The sequence below is a fragment of the Lipophrys pholis genome, assembly GCF_963383615.2.
Source record: "Lipophrys pholis genome assembly, chromosome: 4".
In the NCBI taxonomy this organism is placed as follows: Eukaryota; Metazoa; Chordata; class Actinopteri; order Blenniiformes; family Blenniidae; genus Lipophrys; species Lipophrys pholis.
Window position 1 is genome coordinate 10,368,941 of NC_137637.1, and position 17,730 is coordinate 10,386,670.

Here is a 17,730-nt window from a genome sequence, read left to right on the forward strand (position 1 = left end):
GTGTGCCATCGGTTTGAAAATGTCACCTTCATGAACTCTGCCATTTTGGTTGGAATCAAAAAAAAAAAATCAATCTTTACTGTTATCAAAAACTTTGAAAATGATGGAAAATAAGTACAAGCTTCGTTTTATATTTTGACACTAAACAATCTGAATCCACTGTTGGAGATTTAAGATAAGGGGAGGATTACTTAAGGCTGTTCTTCAAATGTAGCAGCATATATGAAACAACAAAGGTTGTTAATGGATTTAAACTTCACATCTTTGATCTCTGACAAAGGAGAAAGGAACAACTAGGCCTCGGCACTTGGAAAAAGTACTAGAGGTGACTGAGGGAGAAATCTGAAAGAAATCTGCTCATTCTATTCACAAACGTTTGATTCATTCGCTGGGTGAGTCCCAGGAAAATAAAGGAAGTATTAGACTTGAACTAGGATCAACAGTGGCTTTGTAACATCAACAACAGTAAGCTCAAGCTGAGCCTGCTTGTGCCACTTAAACTTGAATGAACTGGAAAAGTGGAAAATTCCAAGATCCCTAGCTTTAGCATCTGTCGTCATTCCTTCTAGTCTTCTCTTCAGACTAAATGCTTGGCTGGTTAAGCTAAAAGTTGGTTAGCTTGCTGTACTGCACATATTTCCCATTACCATAATAAATAAACATATATTAGACATTTCTTTTAGGGTTTTATTTCAATCATGTATGCATTCTTAATTTAAATGGATGTGGATAGTTGGTCCACTTGGCACCGGCCTGGGCCCACCAAAGTTCTTGCCTTGCATGCTTTATCTTATGTTAAGTAGTTATTTTTGGTTGAATGGTGGACTTTTTAACAAAAAAGGACTTTTATTTTGAAAAATGTGGTGGGTTTTTATTTTAATCGAGCCCGTGGCCTAGAGGCCACCGCCTAACCCCAACCCTAGTTTTTCTGGTTTCCATTCATAAGGATCTATTAAGCTACTTTCAGCTCGGGTTGGTCCTGTAATCCTAACCCTAGGGTGGGGTGAAAAGTGGGAGGAAACCCACGCACACGCGGTGGAGAACATGCAAAACCCATACAGAAAGGCCCTGGGCCATATTTGAACCTATGACCTTCTCGCTGTGAGGCGAGAGCGTAAACCACAGTGTTGGGATCTCACAAGACCACAAATGTTCAATTGTCATGATACACAATCATGACATGTTAAGTCTGACTCAGGAATCTGCCTGAGCTTCACACCCAGCAGGGGGTCCTTCAGACACTGTCGTCCCATGCAAATCCTCCCCCCTTTCCTCCTCAGTGACACTGCCCCCATGCTCATGTCAGTCACAGATTGGTGGAGGCCCCCATGATATGATACCTTGGAATGCCTCCACCTTACCAAAAGCATTTAGCTTTGCTCCTGCTCTTCTACGGAGGAGGTGGGTTGCTGGAAGCCGCTCACCCAGTGTCTGTATCCTGCTAACAGCAGAGGCCTGCAACAAAGGCCTCAACGCCTCAACTCCTCCTCTGACCGACCACAAGGGTCAGAGCTTCCCCCAGATCCAGAGACCAGCACCCAGCGTCTGATCTCTCACCAACCAGGGAAGAGCAAGTTAAACATACCGGAGGAGCTGTCTTAGAGGTTCAAACAGCACCTCTATAAAGAAGGGTGGAAATGTCCATACCAATGTACGACATAAAAGGGTCCCAAATTTTGTGAAACACATCATCTTTACCATGCAATTTGCAAGTTAAGTAGTCCAGAGGCACATATTCTAGTATTGTCCGATGCCACTGATTCTTGCATGGTCCTTTATCCAAAATTCAGTTCAGAAGGACACATTTCCTCGCATAAAATGTTCTATTCATTCTATAAAGTCTCCTTTCACATTTTCAAGTGATAGTGACATCAGTTATTCCAAGTAACATGGTCAATGGATCACACTCTGTAGTAGCAGAAAGTGAAAATATTTTCCCTCTTTCACATTTTACAACATACCAAAAATATTTTCATTTTTGTACCGGCCCAATAACAATGTGCAAGAGTGCCCACTTCAATCTTACACTTGGGGCATAACGGAGAAAGGTCAGCATTTAATTTCATGACGTCGGGAGGGAGAAATACGAACACTGAAATTTTAAGTTGTAGAGCTTTTACCCGATTACAGACACTTAGGGAGTTAGCATTACTCCATGCATTGTCCCAATCCTCATTACTGATTTTCATTCCCAATTCTTTCTCCCACAGCTCTCACAAATGGGAATTATAAGTGTTTGGATACTCTTCAAGTAAGTTATAAGATGGCTTAATAGAGGTTCTAAACCTGGGTAAGAATATTTGCTTTTCAAAATCAGAAACAGATCGGTCCAAAAGTAATGATGTTTTCCTTTGAACATAATCTCTCATTTGGAAATAACGAAAAGAATCATGTCTCACGATGTGACATTTATCAACGATTTGATCTAAGAAAAACAAAGAGGGTCCGTCCATTAAATTTGAAAGAATAGAGATCCCGTTAGGTTCCCAAATCCGAAATCCAGAGTCGGTCGTTCCCGGTGGGAAGAGTGGGTTATCACACAGAGGTGTAAATAATGAAGTCTCCCATTCCAGTTTTTAAACTGTTTTTCATGCCTTTACAGTGAGAATTGAAAGTGGATTACTGCAGGACAATTTCCGATTTTTCAACTTTATAAAAAATCAAATTTTTCAAAGGGAATTTGGACATGGAGCCCTCTGTATGAAGCCAGAGAGAGACATGGTTTTGAACCCAGTCAGCTGCAGCACGCATGTGAGCGCTGAGCTGGTATTTTCTTATGTCTGGGAGGTCAAGGCCTCCCTTTGAGGATAGAAGGCATAATGTGGAGATTTTTAAACGTGCTTTCCTTCTAGCCCAAATGAATGAGCTCATCCAACCATTTAGAGTTCTTATCGTCTTATGTGCGAAAAGAATTGGAATCATTTGAATTGGGTATAACAGTCGGGGCAGGACATTCGTCTTTAGGAGCGAGACATGGAGAGAGGCACGTTTTTCCATCTCTCAAAGTTCATTTTCACATGATCAAAAAGAAGAATGAAATTACATTGAACATTGAAGTACTTGATAATAATATACTTTGTAGTGCATCTGACCAATGCCCGGTACTAGTGTCTGGAAAATGGATTGTACTTATAAAACACTTTTTTAACAGTTTCAGCAATCCCAAAGGGCTTTCTATTGATACTCTCATTCACCCATTCACACACCGTTGGGAGCAGTGGTGTAGTGATCCCTGAAGAAGTGTGTACACCTCGAGTTTTGGCTTCTTTGAAACCAGCTCAGAAACTGTACAGTTCTGTACAGTGGCAACTGGTCATTAGAGGCATGTGGGGCTGAGCGCCACCTGGTGTCATCCGAAAGGATTACATGCAAAGCATACTATTAATTCTTTAAGATTATCTACTGTATTTTCTTGTCTGTGAATAAAACTTCCTCTTATAGAGCACATAATTAGTGTGTGAGGACTGTACTCCCTGGTTATTGGCCTCATCTTGCTGTTTCAGGTTGTTTCCTCCTGATCATCACTGGTGGTGCATTAGTGGGGCTTCCCCCTCCCTCACCATGCATTGTGTATTGCATTAGTGGGGCTCCCCCCTCCCTCACCATGCATTGTGTATTGCATTAGTGGGGCTCCCCCCTCCCTCACCATACAGTGTGTATTGCACTAGTGGGGCTCCCCCCTCCCTCATCATGCAGTGTGTATTGCATGCAGTAAAGTGCAAGTGTTCATGCTCAGGCTGTGGCTCCTTTCATTCAGATCACGTGATTCTGATGCCTCATGGGTCTTGAAGCCTGAAGCCCCACTAACAACGTCATTTAGATGCTCAGAGCTGATTGGCTGGCGCTGATAGAAGCACTGCTTCACAGAACCGGAGCGAGTCGTCACAAATACCAGCTTGATAGCAGCAAAAGCTGCTTGAGGAGGCGCAGTTTGATGCAGATGCTCGATTTTGCTCCATCTGACTGATAAATGTCATTTGAAATCGCGGGTGAAAAAAAATGACAGCGTCTGTCATTTAATACTGTTTTGAAGCCGATACGATATTCACCCTCAGAGGAGATAGCATTTGCAAATCTTATTTTGAAAGGCAAATTGCGGAATTCCTGTAGGATTTACAGTAGGTCCGTGGTATCAGCACGTGATTTGTAGGTCTTGATGAGACGAACAATGAGTTTAGGTTTCTTCTCTCTACGACGTTCCTATGGACCGTGGTCGCTGTTTTAGTGTTTCTAGGTGGCGCTAGAGAGAAAATATTTGGCACTCTGGGCGTTACTTTTAACATTGCCTGCCTATTTGCGCAAGTCTTGATGAGTGTGGCAAAGAAGAAAACGCACACATATCGTTGGTTTAAGATAGTAGCAATGTTTCTGTAAGATTTAACAAAAGATTTGTACTGCCTTGGTGAATCTATGAATACTTTTAGATTATTGCTGGAATTCCGTAGTTTACATCCCCTTGGCTTGAGGACTCCACAGCGACTCGTCCGCACGGCGGTCCCACGCTCCTCTAAACGGGCCAAATCCTGTTTCACGCTGGAGTTCCCTTTTAATTGCAGAGCCACTTTATCCTGCAGCCGTTGCCAATAAAGCAGCCAAGAGTGAGGTCCTTCAGATGAAAACAGCCGCAGGTGAAGACGCATTCCAGCCGACTCCGGCTGTTCTGATGTGGGGCTGTAATAAAAAGCACCGCCAGAAGTGTTTGACCAGCAGACAAAGCCCGAGGATTTCGGAAAAAAAAAAACAACTTTAAAGAAAGTCTAGACATGGTTGGCTTTGTAAAACATTTAGACTGACACTGAATAACTGAGCGCACATATAATACGACTCTGAAATGTACAGGCATGGTCTGAAAGTGATGTTTTCACTGATATTTCCATCTCTGCTCCTCAAATAGAGGAAACTCTCAGCAGAAGTGAGTTTGCACAGTCAGAGCGGTTCGATTGATTCACTGTAATAAAAGACAACAAACGGCACATCCTCTCCCCACCGCTTCTTACATCATTGACCTTTCCCTCTCCCACTCATTAAGCCCGCTGTGGTTAATGGTGGCATTTCAAACAATGTAACACCATTGCTGATTAATTCATTTGCCCATGCGTTCAGAATCCATCTATTCACGACGGCCACTTAGAGGAAAAATCTGCTCCATGAGCGTCATGATCTTCAATCAGAGGTTCACAATGTGACATCCGGATGGCTGGGCGCGGCAATGACGGGATATTTGTTTGAACTCCTTCAAAAAGACATAAAAGAATTCACCATTTTGAAGAAACTACCGAGCAGCAGATGCATGTTTTTTGTTTTTTTTTGATCCGCAGATTTGTGTGTTACCTCACAAAAACGTGCAGATAAACACATGTGCCGGCAGCTAAACAGACTGTTGACTGGCTGATAGTGAGTGGAGCCTGTTTTTGCCGTTAATGTGTGAGAGGCCGTGCTGCAGGACGCCTCGCCTGCGGTGACACGAAGGCAGAAAGGGTTTGTCGCCCTTTTTTTTTTATTTCATTATGAAGCTAATTAACATAATGCTTGTTTGTTTATCAGGGCTGCGCAGCACCCGAGCGTCCGATCAATCTTCTCTGCGGCAACCTGCCCGAAAGGCCTGATGTAATAATCCGGTATAAATAAAATAATCTTTTTTTTTTCTGTAGCCAAACAGAGTTGAATTACATGAGAAAGTGGGCTGATCCGACTTGTAATAGACTCATCTCTCACCGCAGCGTTCAAAATGGGAACTCAGAGGGGCATCGAGGTAAATTGAAAGCAGGATATACAGTGTTTATACCGAGAATCGCACTTTTTCGTCCTTGGTGGCGCCGGATTAATAACAGCAGTCGGCGAGCAGAGATTAAACAGAAGATAAGGGTCGCTCTTACATCACCACGCTTTGCAGACTACCATGAAATACTTGGCCTGTTTACAGCTTAGTCTCTCAGCACAGGCCATCCCACAGTCTCATTCCTTGGAAATGAACGCTGTTTTGCAGATGGCGTAATGTAGCGCCGCGCAGGAGGCCCTGTGTTGTAATAATGCTTGGTAATTAGTCAGCAAAGCTCAAACAAAGATTTGAATGTACAGTAGACGGTTGATTCTTTTCCGTGTGTGTTACAGACAATCTTTGCACAAAGCTGCCGTACTGAGTCTGTAACCTTTGGGGAGAAACTTTATCTTCAAGGTGTGAAGGAGCAATGGAAAAGCACTGAAACCAATACCAGTATCAGGTATCAGGTCCGATACCCCTGGGCGACACGTCACTGTCTACAGGACAGAGCTTAGATCGACACTACGCACTGCCCTATTCCTTCTGTAGACCGCTGGAGCTTTTCAGAATTGGTTCATGGCACCGCATAGCCTTTACTTATTGTTTGCGGATAGATTATGAATTAGGCTTCATGACATTTACTTGTACTCTAAAAAAGTGGTATCTTGTTCTGTACTCGGTACAGCTTACCTCGGTGGACTCCAGATTGTCTCCGTTCTTCATCCATCTGTAAGAAGGCTTCGGCTTCCCCGTGGCTTTACACTCCCACACCAGCGAGTCGTCGATGAGCTTCTGGACATCCTCGGGTTTCTCGATCAGGTGAGGAGGAGCTGCGAAGATCGGACATGAAAGAATGCGATAAATAGCGCTAAATTAGCACGGGCAATCCTCTTTGGATTTAACCAGGTCGATTTATTACCCAGCCGTCAATTTTCAGCTTCCTCTGAGGTCACAGAGGGCTCCAACCAATTACAGCCAACACACACAACCAGAATGTTTTAAAAAATAAAGACATTTAAAAAAGACCAACATTCAGAAATAAGTCAAAGGAACACTGCATTTCTGCCAAAGGACTCCAACTATGGAATCTAAACACTGACGACCAACACCAAGAAGCTAAATAAATATATTATCCATCATATGAAATATACAATATTGCAAAAATTATGAGGAAAGACAAAACTAAGACGTTTTCATTATTTGTGAAATAATGGTAATGTGTTGGGAATAATAATGTCTGTCAAGAAATGAATGAATGTATTAGAGAAATAGTGTACAATTGGGAACTACAAATCCCTTGTGGGGATAAATAAAGGTGTCACAATATTATATCACTATATCAACAGGATATTAGTTATGGTGGTGGTGAAAACAAAAGGAATAACAATTAAGAAACCTGAGTAATTATGTGAATACATACATATATATACATATATTATGTAATAATAGCAAAGTTTTGAATTTATGTTTCTGCATCTTTTCACAAAAATGTAAAAAGGTTATTATTTGCTCAAGAATGATGATCTGAACCTTGTCTATATGTATATTACTGGTAATGACTACACTTTAAATAATTTGTTTATTTTTTCAATCATTTATGTTTGATATATATATATATGTATAGATAGCCGGCCTGCTAAAAACAGCCCATTATTATTTGCTTTAAACACATTTGTCACAAAATGAGCTTTCTCTACATTTGCTTCTGCATCCATAATACATGCATTTCAAGATGAACCAATCAAAACATAAAATCAACACTCATATTCAGTTGATGCTATTTTGGATTTTTACACACTTGAGCGTTTTCCCTCTGTGTTGCCTGGCAGGCTCCCACCAGCTTAATATCAGGGGGACATTTGAGGATATAAGACTTGCAGGCAAAACTGTGTCATAAAAAAGGTATTACTTCCACTATCTTATTTACAGTGAATCATCCTCATAGGTCACAGTTTGTGCAGTAAAGGATATTTAATATTCGGCTGAGTGCCTCTTCCTGAGTTATCTGCTAAACTGATACAACGCGTGTATATAAAGATAGGAAATTACATTCTGAATACAGCACAGGCTGTTAACCTATAATGTAATCGCTGTCTTGTGTTGTAAACCGCCACAAATTCACTTGAGGAATTATGGCATCTTTCAGTTTTTGTAATGAAAGTGTGAATGGAGGTCAGTCACTGGAAATTAACACATTTTGGTCCAACTTAAGGCTGTTTTATGCTTGACGCACGGGCGTGACGTGCAGAACTTAGCTGTGTAGAATCAGCATGACAGAACGTGTGTACCATTTATACTACACGCGGCTCCCGCTCCCAAACTGCAAGGGGCAGTGCATCACAAACGCACTTCCACCGCAGACCCCATGTGGAGGGGGGGGGGCAAGTGCCAACACTTCATGAGGTGTCGAGAAGCCCTCTTTATTTTAAACTATTGTGAGGATATGGGCGGGTTGAACGTGAACATCCTGTCTCTATTATATGCAAACGTAAGCTTGCAAAGTCAGCAGTGGAAGAACAAATGGTGACGCGTCAGGCTCTCTCAAAAAGACAAAGAAAAAAAAATAGATATATACCAAGAGAGCTAAAACAAGCCCGTCACAGGCTCTAATCCTCTAAACCACTTAGCAACTTGTAAAAATGTCAAAGAAAACTTCACATTTTTAAACCGATTTCTTCAGATTAGGAGACACAACACAACACAACACAACACAACACAACACACCACAACACTGAGACCTGAGCTGAGATATCCGTGATGCTGCCATGACAGCGAGCCTCAAAGCCATGTTATCAGGGTGACTTTGTAAAAACACCCATAATGCAACAGCAATAGGAAAAGGTTTTTGTACATTTTACTGTATTTTGCACCAGCAGGTTTCATTAAAATAGTTTTTATGTTGAGATTGTATTAATTTTCAGTAGCAATTGTTTGGTTTTGTGAAAATATCGACATTTTCATGATATATACTCTGCGCGACAACAAAGAAAAACTTTAAAGTTTCATTTGAAAGTTATTAAACCACTATTTTACCAGCCTGGCACACTTGATGATATTTAATTAATCCATGTCCCAAAACAACCATTAAAAGTGTAAGTATTTGGAGGGGAAATGGCGGCGCGTCAGGATAAAGACAAAGATAGATTGGTCAAAACAAATAAAGAACGTGCCAAGAGTGTTCCATAGAAAATGTCTTCATAGAAGCAATGGACAAAATGACAGCGAAATGCATCTGTTGTGGTGAAAAACTGGCAATTAAAAGTTTTAAACTCGCCGGATCGCCGCCAAGGATTACAGTGGTAGAAATTTGGGTCCCTAAAGTGAAAAGTTGGGAATCATTGAACTCCGTGTGGAGTTTGCATGTTCTGTGTGTGGGTTTCTTCTGGGTACTCTGGTTTTCCTTCACAGTCCAAAAACATGCATGTGAGGTTAATTAGTGACTCTAAATTGCCCCTCGGTGAGAATGTGAGTGTGTGTGGTTGTCTGTCTCTATGTGTGTTTGTCCTGTGATGGACTGGTGACCAGTGCAGGGTAGATCCTGCCCATAGTTCGCTGGCATTGACTCCAGCACCCCCGCAATGGATCAAGCGCTATAGAGGGATGGATGGTTCTCGTTCTCTTCCACGCTGAGCTTGTTCCTGAAGAAAAGTGATGGAAACCGGATTCGTTACACTACGGTGGCTGCTGGTGGCATAAAAACGCAGCGTTCAATGACTCCTCTGTAAGTGATGGTATAATTATAGAGGAGGGGGATTGATTCCTGCTGCGTCATGCAAGTAACTCAAGGCTAGTTAATGATTCAGCCCCAAAAAAAAGGAAAAAGTATGTGGGGTTGTGTGCGGTGAGGGGAGTCAGTGAAGCTCTCTGTATGTGTTGTTGTTGATGTGCAGGTCAGGCCACTATCATCCTATATCACACAAGGCCGACGGCAGGACAAAGAGGGATGGCTGAGCGCGCGTTTCCCTTCACCTGACGCCGCTCTCAAGGACTGACCTTTGTGGAGGCTTTTTCACTAACGGGGCAAATCCGGCTCTAATTGGCTTCCACACAACGGAGGTTTTTTTTTGCCTCTGAGTCAAAGAGGAACGACAGTGTGAGACGGTCAATGCCTGCGGAGCAGCTTCAGCGACGAGCACGTGGGTGTTCAGAGGAAACGCCCGTATTTAAATAGAGCAAGAAAGGGAACAAAAGTCAGATCTGGTGATCGGTGCAGTTGTGTGAGGGATATCATTTAGGGATTAATCGATACCAGTGTCCGGTCCAATTTTGCACTGAGTTCTGGTGAAAGATCCATGATACAAATCAGCAGTGCATCCCGAGTATCGTGGAAATCTATCCATTATGAAGGGAATATTTGTGTTTTGTGGTGTCATCTGTGAGATTGCCCCTGACGGGAGCCTGCATGAGGTTGGCTGGGGTTGTTACCATTGAACTTGTGTTGGAGGCTTCTGCCGCGGCTGCCATCACGTGCAAACAGCTTTGACTGAAAGCTTGTGAAGGATGAATCTTGTTATTTACCCTGCCACAAGAGGAGAAACATTCATTCCCACTCTGTAACACAGCGTCTCCGCCAGCCTTCACTTTACTGTCGATGCTTTCACCGCTGAGTGAAAGGCCAAAAAGGCAATCTCTGCATTCACATCAGCCTTTAATCAATCGTGGCATATGTGTTTTTATGTGAGCGCTGTGGAAGAATAACTCAGTGGGAGGGCTGCTGAACCCGAGACTTTACCATCAACAGTCACTTAGAATCAGGCCCATTCCAACCCAAGCGGTTCTCCATCAAATGCAAACACTGCTTCACCTTTTAAAACGATCATGTATACAGAACACCACTTTTCATGTGGTGCCTCTAAACTAGTAGCTTCTTTGTCTATGTTTTGCCCTTTTGAGAGGTGGGACATGATTAAAATACTATTAAGTGAATCCCATTGTAATATTTAGAAAAAACCTTTTGGTAGATGTCTGAATCAATAAGTACTGAAATACACATCTTGGCTGTTTTGTTTTTTTGTTTTTTACTTCTCATGTGACTAAAAGTGCTGCTGAAGTAGTACCAATGTGCTTTATAAGTGAAGACCATTTAACTATAACAGCAGAAGAAGCTCATGGCTGCACGTTGTGCCACTGAGACGATAGAGACTTGAATTCCTTTGTTTGCCTTTGTTACAGCTGCGCTCTTATCCACGCCTCCATCCAATAGTTTTTTTCAAACTGAAACTTTCCAAGAAACCCACTCGCATCAGCTTTACCATCACAATCTCTTACCCTGCTACTGTTCTGAGCTTCTTCCCACACGAGGGTCTGATGGTCGGCTGCATTGTTAGGATCAGTACATAAGAACTGTAAGGAACTTTCACAGGTTCACTGAGAAACTTCATTGTTGGGGTGTTAAAGTAAGACGCCATTAACCCCTTTATAGGGCATTCAAATTCTTTTTTGGGACATTTACAGAATCTTAAAGTGGCCAAAATGACACAAGATTTATCATTTCTATAATTTTCATAAAAATCTCCTAATTAAATCATCGTTTCACAGAGTTTTGGTAAAACACACTGTTGAGTTCCACTGCCCTTCTATGTAATGTATTACATGAAAAAATATGACTTCCTACATGCATTTAGCACATAAGCATAGCACATAACAATGTTTTCTATAACTAATATTTATGACTTTTGTGTAGTTACTTTTATTCATATGGACTAATTGTCTAAGTTCCAAAATGTAATTGTTCGCACAATAAAGGGTCAAATGTTGAAATGAACATGATTAATCCCAGAAAAATAATGATAGGAATAGATCTTCAGACCTTGTGTTGTTGAGTCAATGAATTCCGATTATTTAATTCGACATTTCACCACATTTTGCACCAGAAGGTTTCATTAAAATTGGTTTCATGTTGAGACTGTAGTCATTTTCTGTAGTGATTGTTTGGTTTTGTGAAAATATAGACATTTACATCAAATAAACTCTGCGTGACCACAAAGAAGAAAAGAAAAACTTTAAAGTTCAAATTGAAGGGTTAGTATAGCACTATTTTACCGGTCTGGCTCACTCAAGATGACATCGGGCTGAAATGTGTTTCACATCCCTACTTCGTTATTGAAATACACATAGAAGAAAAAAAAGAAAACTACTAGTGGGTCCTTTCCTAACTGTGATAATGCTCATTGACAATACATCTGATTCATTTCCCTGTTTATTTCTCTTTTCAAAGTTGTCAGAGCTTAATATCTTGGTTCCTCAAGTCTTCTCCACCAACGCCAAATAGCAAACCAAAAAGCAGACCATCAACACTTTCTTTTTCTCAGTTTGAAGCAGATTACGACGCGGTTCATGAAAAGTTTCACAATGCTGCACATGGTGGAATTGAAGAAAAAAGAGCGACCGTCAGCTAACTTGGTGTAACATAGAGAGAATCAATCATACCCTTTGTGCTTAGTTTACATGTGAGCATGCCGGTTCAACCCTGAAGTTATTTATCAATTATCCAGTGTGCACAGTCGTGAAATTGTTCTATTTACGTGCTCTGAAACAGCGGATGTGACTGCACCATCCTCCGCCCCCTCAACAAGAAAGAACTGCTTTTGATAATTTGCACTGTTTGTTGTCCACTGCAGGAATTAAATGGAAATCCCCCCCCCCCTCCCTTAGAGGACCGATATGGAGAAATATGTCGCCCGAGTACGTTCAAAGAACTTCTTTTCGATTAGGATATAATGAATCTAATTCCACCTCCAGCTCGAGAGGGATTCAAAGCTTCGGAGCCGTTAATGAATTCCTCGTTCAGTAAATGCATTTTATACTTCATTAAAGTGCATCAAAACACGGCGAGGCGATGGAATTATTGCTTTAGAGTGCTGCATATGTATTTTTATGTGCGTATTCGGGAGATCTCTTGTTTTTGGGTGCATTAAAAAATTATGTGAGTAGTCAAAAGGGTTTTGATTGTGGTTATACTGCCACTATAAAATGAAAGCCCCCCCACCCACTGTCGACTGTCTGGATGCACAAGAGATCCTCTTATCGATCCTCCCATTGGCTTACACTGCTGACGAACGTTTCAAAGGCTTAATTCAAAAGGGAGTTCAAAATAAGGACTAGTGATTTTTATCACCTGGCTGCAGACAGTGGGAGAGGGGGATGGGGGATGGGGGAGGGGGAGGGGCTGACAAGAGACTTCAAAATGGATGGAGGTGGCTGGAACAGGACAAATCAAGGCTCGGCGGGTCACAGCGTGGCGGAGCTTCCAGGGCTGCTGTAAATAATGGCAAATTCTTTAATGCCCCTAATGAGTTGTTTGTGACAGCTGACACAGCATGACTCGAAGGTGGGGGTGGGGGGAGGGGGAGGGGGAGGGGAGGGATTCGAGAGCTGTCAGGTTAGGACGCTGATCTCCTTTGTTCTCCTCCATGAGGCGCCTCTCTCATTCACTTTTTTATGGGAAATTGTTTTGCATTTTTGGGTATTCATTCGGAAACAATTAACCATTAACTTTCAAAAATCTAATCGATTGGTCCTTGGATGAAGACAAATCATCCCTGAAGACTTAGTAGTTATTGTGAAAAGTTGGTAATACATACATACATACAAAGCAATACATAAATACACGCGGATGAACACATAATCTTCTCGACCAACTTTTGTTTGAGAAGGTAACAATATCAATTGAGCTGCACTTTAACTTCTGGATTTTCCAAACCACCATGTGTAACATTGTGTAACCATGTATCTGGGTTTTCAGTAATAATACCAAATGAAAATAATGAAATGAAATGAAAAAATGTATACTGACATTAATCCAGCAGTTACTACATTTTCAAAATGTGCTTTTTTTTCTTCCTTTTTTTATTAATGCTTAGTCAATAATGCAATAACTTATTAAATAACTGGTAAAAAAAATATTCACAGGAAAATATCACACTAATGGCAAGCCATTACATTATTGGTTTTATTACATCTGAATTGTTGTGCATGCATTACATCATAGGGTGCTACATGGGCTTAAATTTTACACTATAGCTTTTTATAAATTACATTTTTCATGATTTAAAAAAAAATGTTTTTATCCTGTACTTTATATCTTTATCTCTTCATATAAACTGAATGAAATTAGATTAAGCTGAATTAGAAAGAAGCTATGTTGGCGAAAAGGGCTGTGAATGCACCAAAAAAAGATGGATATTAGTTTAAAAGTGGAATTTAATGATTATTTTTTAGGTTAGAAGAGAGCAGATCATGTGTTTTGTTCTGCTGTAGTTGCTCTGACTCAGATCCAGAGTCTGGAGTTGTGAGTCAGGTGGGGGGGGGGGGGGGGGGGGTACCCGCAAGCCAGTCTAACCTCCTTCCTGTGGATCCAGATGCTGCTGTAGGGATTATGTCCCTGACATATGTGCCACCGATCTATGTATAGCACATTTAACGGCTCTGATCTGCAGTCAACTTGGACGTCAATCATGATGCCATCTGGTGGAGCCCAATACGAGGCTCACCAAGGTCGCATCCAAGGGCTCGGGCTCATCCGCATCACTCCTTTAATCTGGATCAAAATATTAGAGGCATCATGGCTGACAGCCTTTAATCATTCTGATGTGCTGTAAAAACTGAGCCTCTCCGCACTCGCTTTGGTGGGAACAAACATGGCTGCTTCCCCCACCCCCCCCTCTTGAGTGTGAGCGGCTCTGACAGATGTGGTCAAATATTCATGCGAGACGGGACCACCTACCGTAGAAAGAGAGCTTCCCTTTCACCGTGTTGAGGCCCCTGGAGTTCTCCGCCACACACTCGTACGTGCCGGCGTCCTCTTGCTGGAAGTACGGGATCTCCAGGACGCCGCTGGCCTTCCTCATGTCCACTTTCCTGGGGAAGGGCACGCCGTCCACTCTCCTCCAGTTTATGGACGGAGCCGGGCTGCAGACACAAAGAAGCAACATTTCGCTGATATTTCACACTTCTTATTAATTTATGCCTATTTCTGCACAATCATTCTGTGCACCTGCCTCTTTAAGAGGTTTTTGGTACTTAACCCGCACTGTTGGGAACACATACACAAAAAGCAGATCAAAGGATGCAGAAAATTCGGGAATAATGTGCTAGGATTATTGTTAATAATTCTACAAACCGTTTCCCCAAAAATCGCAAAAAAACGGCTAAAAATGTGTCATTCGAAGCGGATGGGATTTTGCTGAAAATGGATGCACATATCCAAAAACCACATCAAGACGTGTGGTGAATTTGTGCCAAAAAAATTCACTAAAACCTATCTTTCTAGTCTTTCATTTACTGTTTGCGATCGTTTTTTATTCTTTACATTCTGAACTTATCTGCATCTAAATATAAACAAAGGCGTGTATATATTTATCGAAGTTATATATTTGGTTTATATAATAAATTAAATTCTCTTTTTGCAGCTTCACCGTCTTATACAATTATTTAATATGGAAAAGTATTAGGGCCACTGAAGAAAAAAATAAAATTCGGAGGCTAAAAACAAAAACAAAAAACCTTCATGCACTTCAGAAAAAGTGAAAAATCAAAGTCGATATTTTTTCTTTTCATGCTGGAAAGAAAAGTTTTTTTACATCATTACATCATTGTTTACATTATCAACAACATTTTTCCCATCCACATGCCAAAATGTATCGCAGGCAGTTTAATGAAGTGATGAAAAGATGCTTCAGAACAGAATGTAGCTCATAAACACAGTCAGTTATCAGTATCAGTACTAGAAGAGACAGAGCAGCCTGCAGCCTTGTTCCATCATGGAAGTTCGTCGAGTACGAAGGACAAAGACACGGATCACGGGCTGCTTATTTAAATGTCTTCTTATTAATCAAGGAAATCCTGTGTAAAATCACATGTCCATAAGCAGTAAGCAACCCGATATAGTCAGAATTAAGTGATTAAGTGATAGATAGTGAATCTATCTATCTATCTATCTATCGATCGATCGATCGATCGATCGATCGATCGATCGATCGATCGATCTATCTATCTATCTATCTATCTATCCGTCCGTCCGTCTACAGAGATGCTTGTTTACGTCTGTCCTTTCTCTAATTATACTGTATTTCTTATGATTGTTCATTCATATATGTTTGTTTACATTGACAATCTATTTATTTGTTTGGTGTTAGAAATATAAATGTACGTTTAGATTTTTTCAAGTTACATTTCTTACTATTGTTTGTTTATTAATGGATATCTATTTATGTCGACAGTCTCTGTTTATTACTTGTTAGTCATAGAGACATTTGTGCGTAAATGCTTCTCCTAAATCAGATTTTATTACCACTGTTTATTTATAGATATTTTACATTGACACTCTATTGTTTATTACTGGTTTAGTCAAAGAAATCTTTGTTTTTGTTTGCCCTTTCTCATAATACAGTAGATAAGACTAAATAGATCCATTTAGATTTATTATCATTGTTTATTTCTTAAAATTTGTTTACAATGACAGTCTGTTTTTTCTCGTTTGGTCAGAGGAATGTTTGTGTACGTTTCGACTTTCTCCGTGTACATATCTTATCATTGTTTATTCATGTATTTATAGACATGTTTGTTTAGACCTGGCCTTTCAGTATGTTAATTGATGATATTATACTCCTCTATTAGTTAATTTACCATTACAAAATGTAGCTTTTTATAAGTTATGAAGCCTTTTCAAGAAACATTTTTAAATAGTACATCTATTGTTTATATTGTTGGAACTACTGTTGGTAGTATATTTATACCTATGTAACTATGGTCAAGGAATTTCAAGTTAGACATTAAAATGTTGTATTTGTTTTGCTTCTATGTGTTGTTGTGTTTATAAAAATGTCTTATAGTAGCTTACACTAACATTTTGCACCCTTTAAATTTCTATACATGTCTTTAAAGGCTGATCTGTTCAGTTTTGTATCAAATATATATTCTTAACATGGTGCAAGTGACTTTTTAGGTGTTTCTGCTACTGCATGTTTCGACATATCTTATCGTAATGGAAGTAATAAAGCAAATGTTTCAGTGGATGAAATGTTAAACAATACTCCACTGTATTTTGAACAGCTCAAACCTTTTAAAAAAACATAAAACAGCATGAATAACCTTGTTATGTCGGACTGTTTAACCCGATACTGAGTCAGATTTCCCTCCTGTGTTTGAGTTTGATGTCTAAAAAGCCAGACTGGTGGGCGATGTGCTGACAATAACAGTATATTACGCGATTAAACAGCCTTTATTGTGGAAGTACGAGCAAACTGTGAGGTGATTTAACCCATAAGAAGTGTTCCACAGCCATTCACCAAGTCATTCATGGAGTTTCACTCGCCAGGTATGCAGACACTTGCTCAGCTAAAGCGGATTCTGATTGAAGACTGGATGAGTGAAGCTTACTTTCCCAGAGCGAAGCATTCCAGTTTGACAGTGGATCCTTTGGCAACGTGAACGACCTCTGGGAACTGGACTTCAATCTTTGGCTCATATTCGCCCATCACACCTGAAAGAGGAAGGCACACAGGGAGTTCAGATTACAGAGCATCTTCCTGTCACTAACTTCATTGATGGATTTGGTTTATATTTTGAATTAAATTGTGTTTTTGCTGCTCTACAGTTAAAAATGTGTATTTACAAAACATTTTCAAGTTACATGCTTTTCATATGTTTACATTATGTTAAAAACGTTTGACTTTTGGGGTTTGTACCATTTTTTTATGATACCTAAATCAATCTTTCCATTTTTTTGTTCAGCAGTGATCAAGTAACATGTCTAATTATTGTTCCTATTTATTTGTTTGTTTGTTTGTTCTTTTATGGATATACATGTTTACGTCTCGCCTTTCGCAAATTATATATCATCTATTCACGTTTAGGCTTATTCAAGATAAATTACTTACAATTGTTTGTTTACTTATAGACATCTATTTACATCAACAGTCTCTATTGTTTATTATTTGTTAGTCAAAGAGACATTTGTAAACGTCAAG

General features: G+C 40.4%; 1 protein-coding gene across 1 annotated transcript in view; it reads right to left on the reverse strand.

Annotated features, from left to right (window-relative positions):
• The window catches only part of cntn4 (contactin 4), a 261,996-nt gene that overhangs the window by 79,129 nt on the left and 165,137 nt on the right, over window positions 1-17,730 (reverse strand). The window contains exons 7-9 of the mRNA XM_080460691.1: window positions 17,141-17,243; window positions 14,487-14,671; window positions 6,452-6,591 (exon numbers count right to left, since the gene is read on the reverse strand). Of these exons, the coding sequence (XP_080316817.1) occupies window positions 6,452-6,591; window positions 14,487-14,671; window positions 17,141-17,243 (428 nt within the window). The remainder of the gene's footprint in view (window positions 1-6,451; window positions 6,592-14,486; window positions 14,672-17,140; window positions 17,244-17,730) is intronic.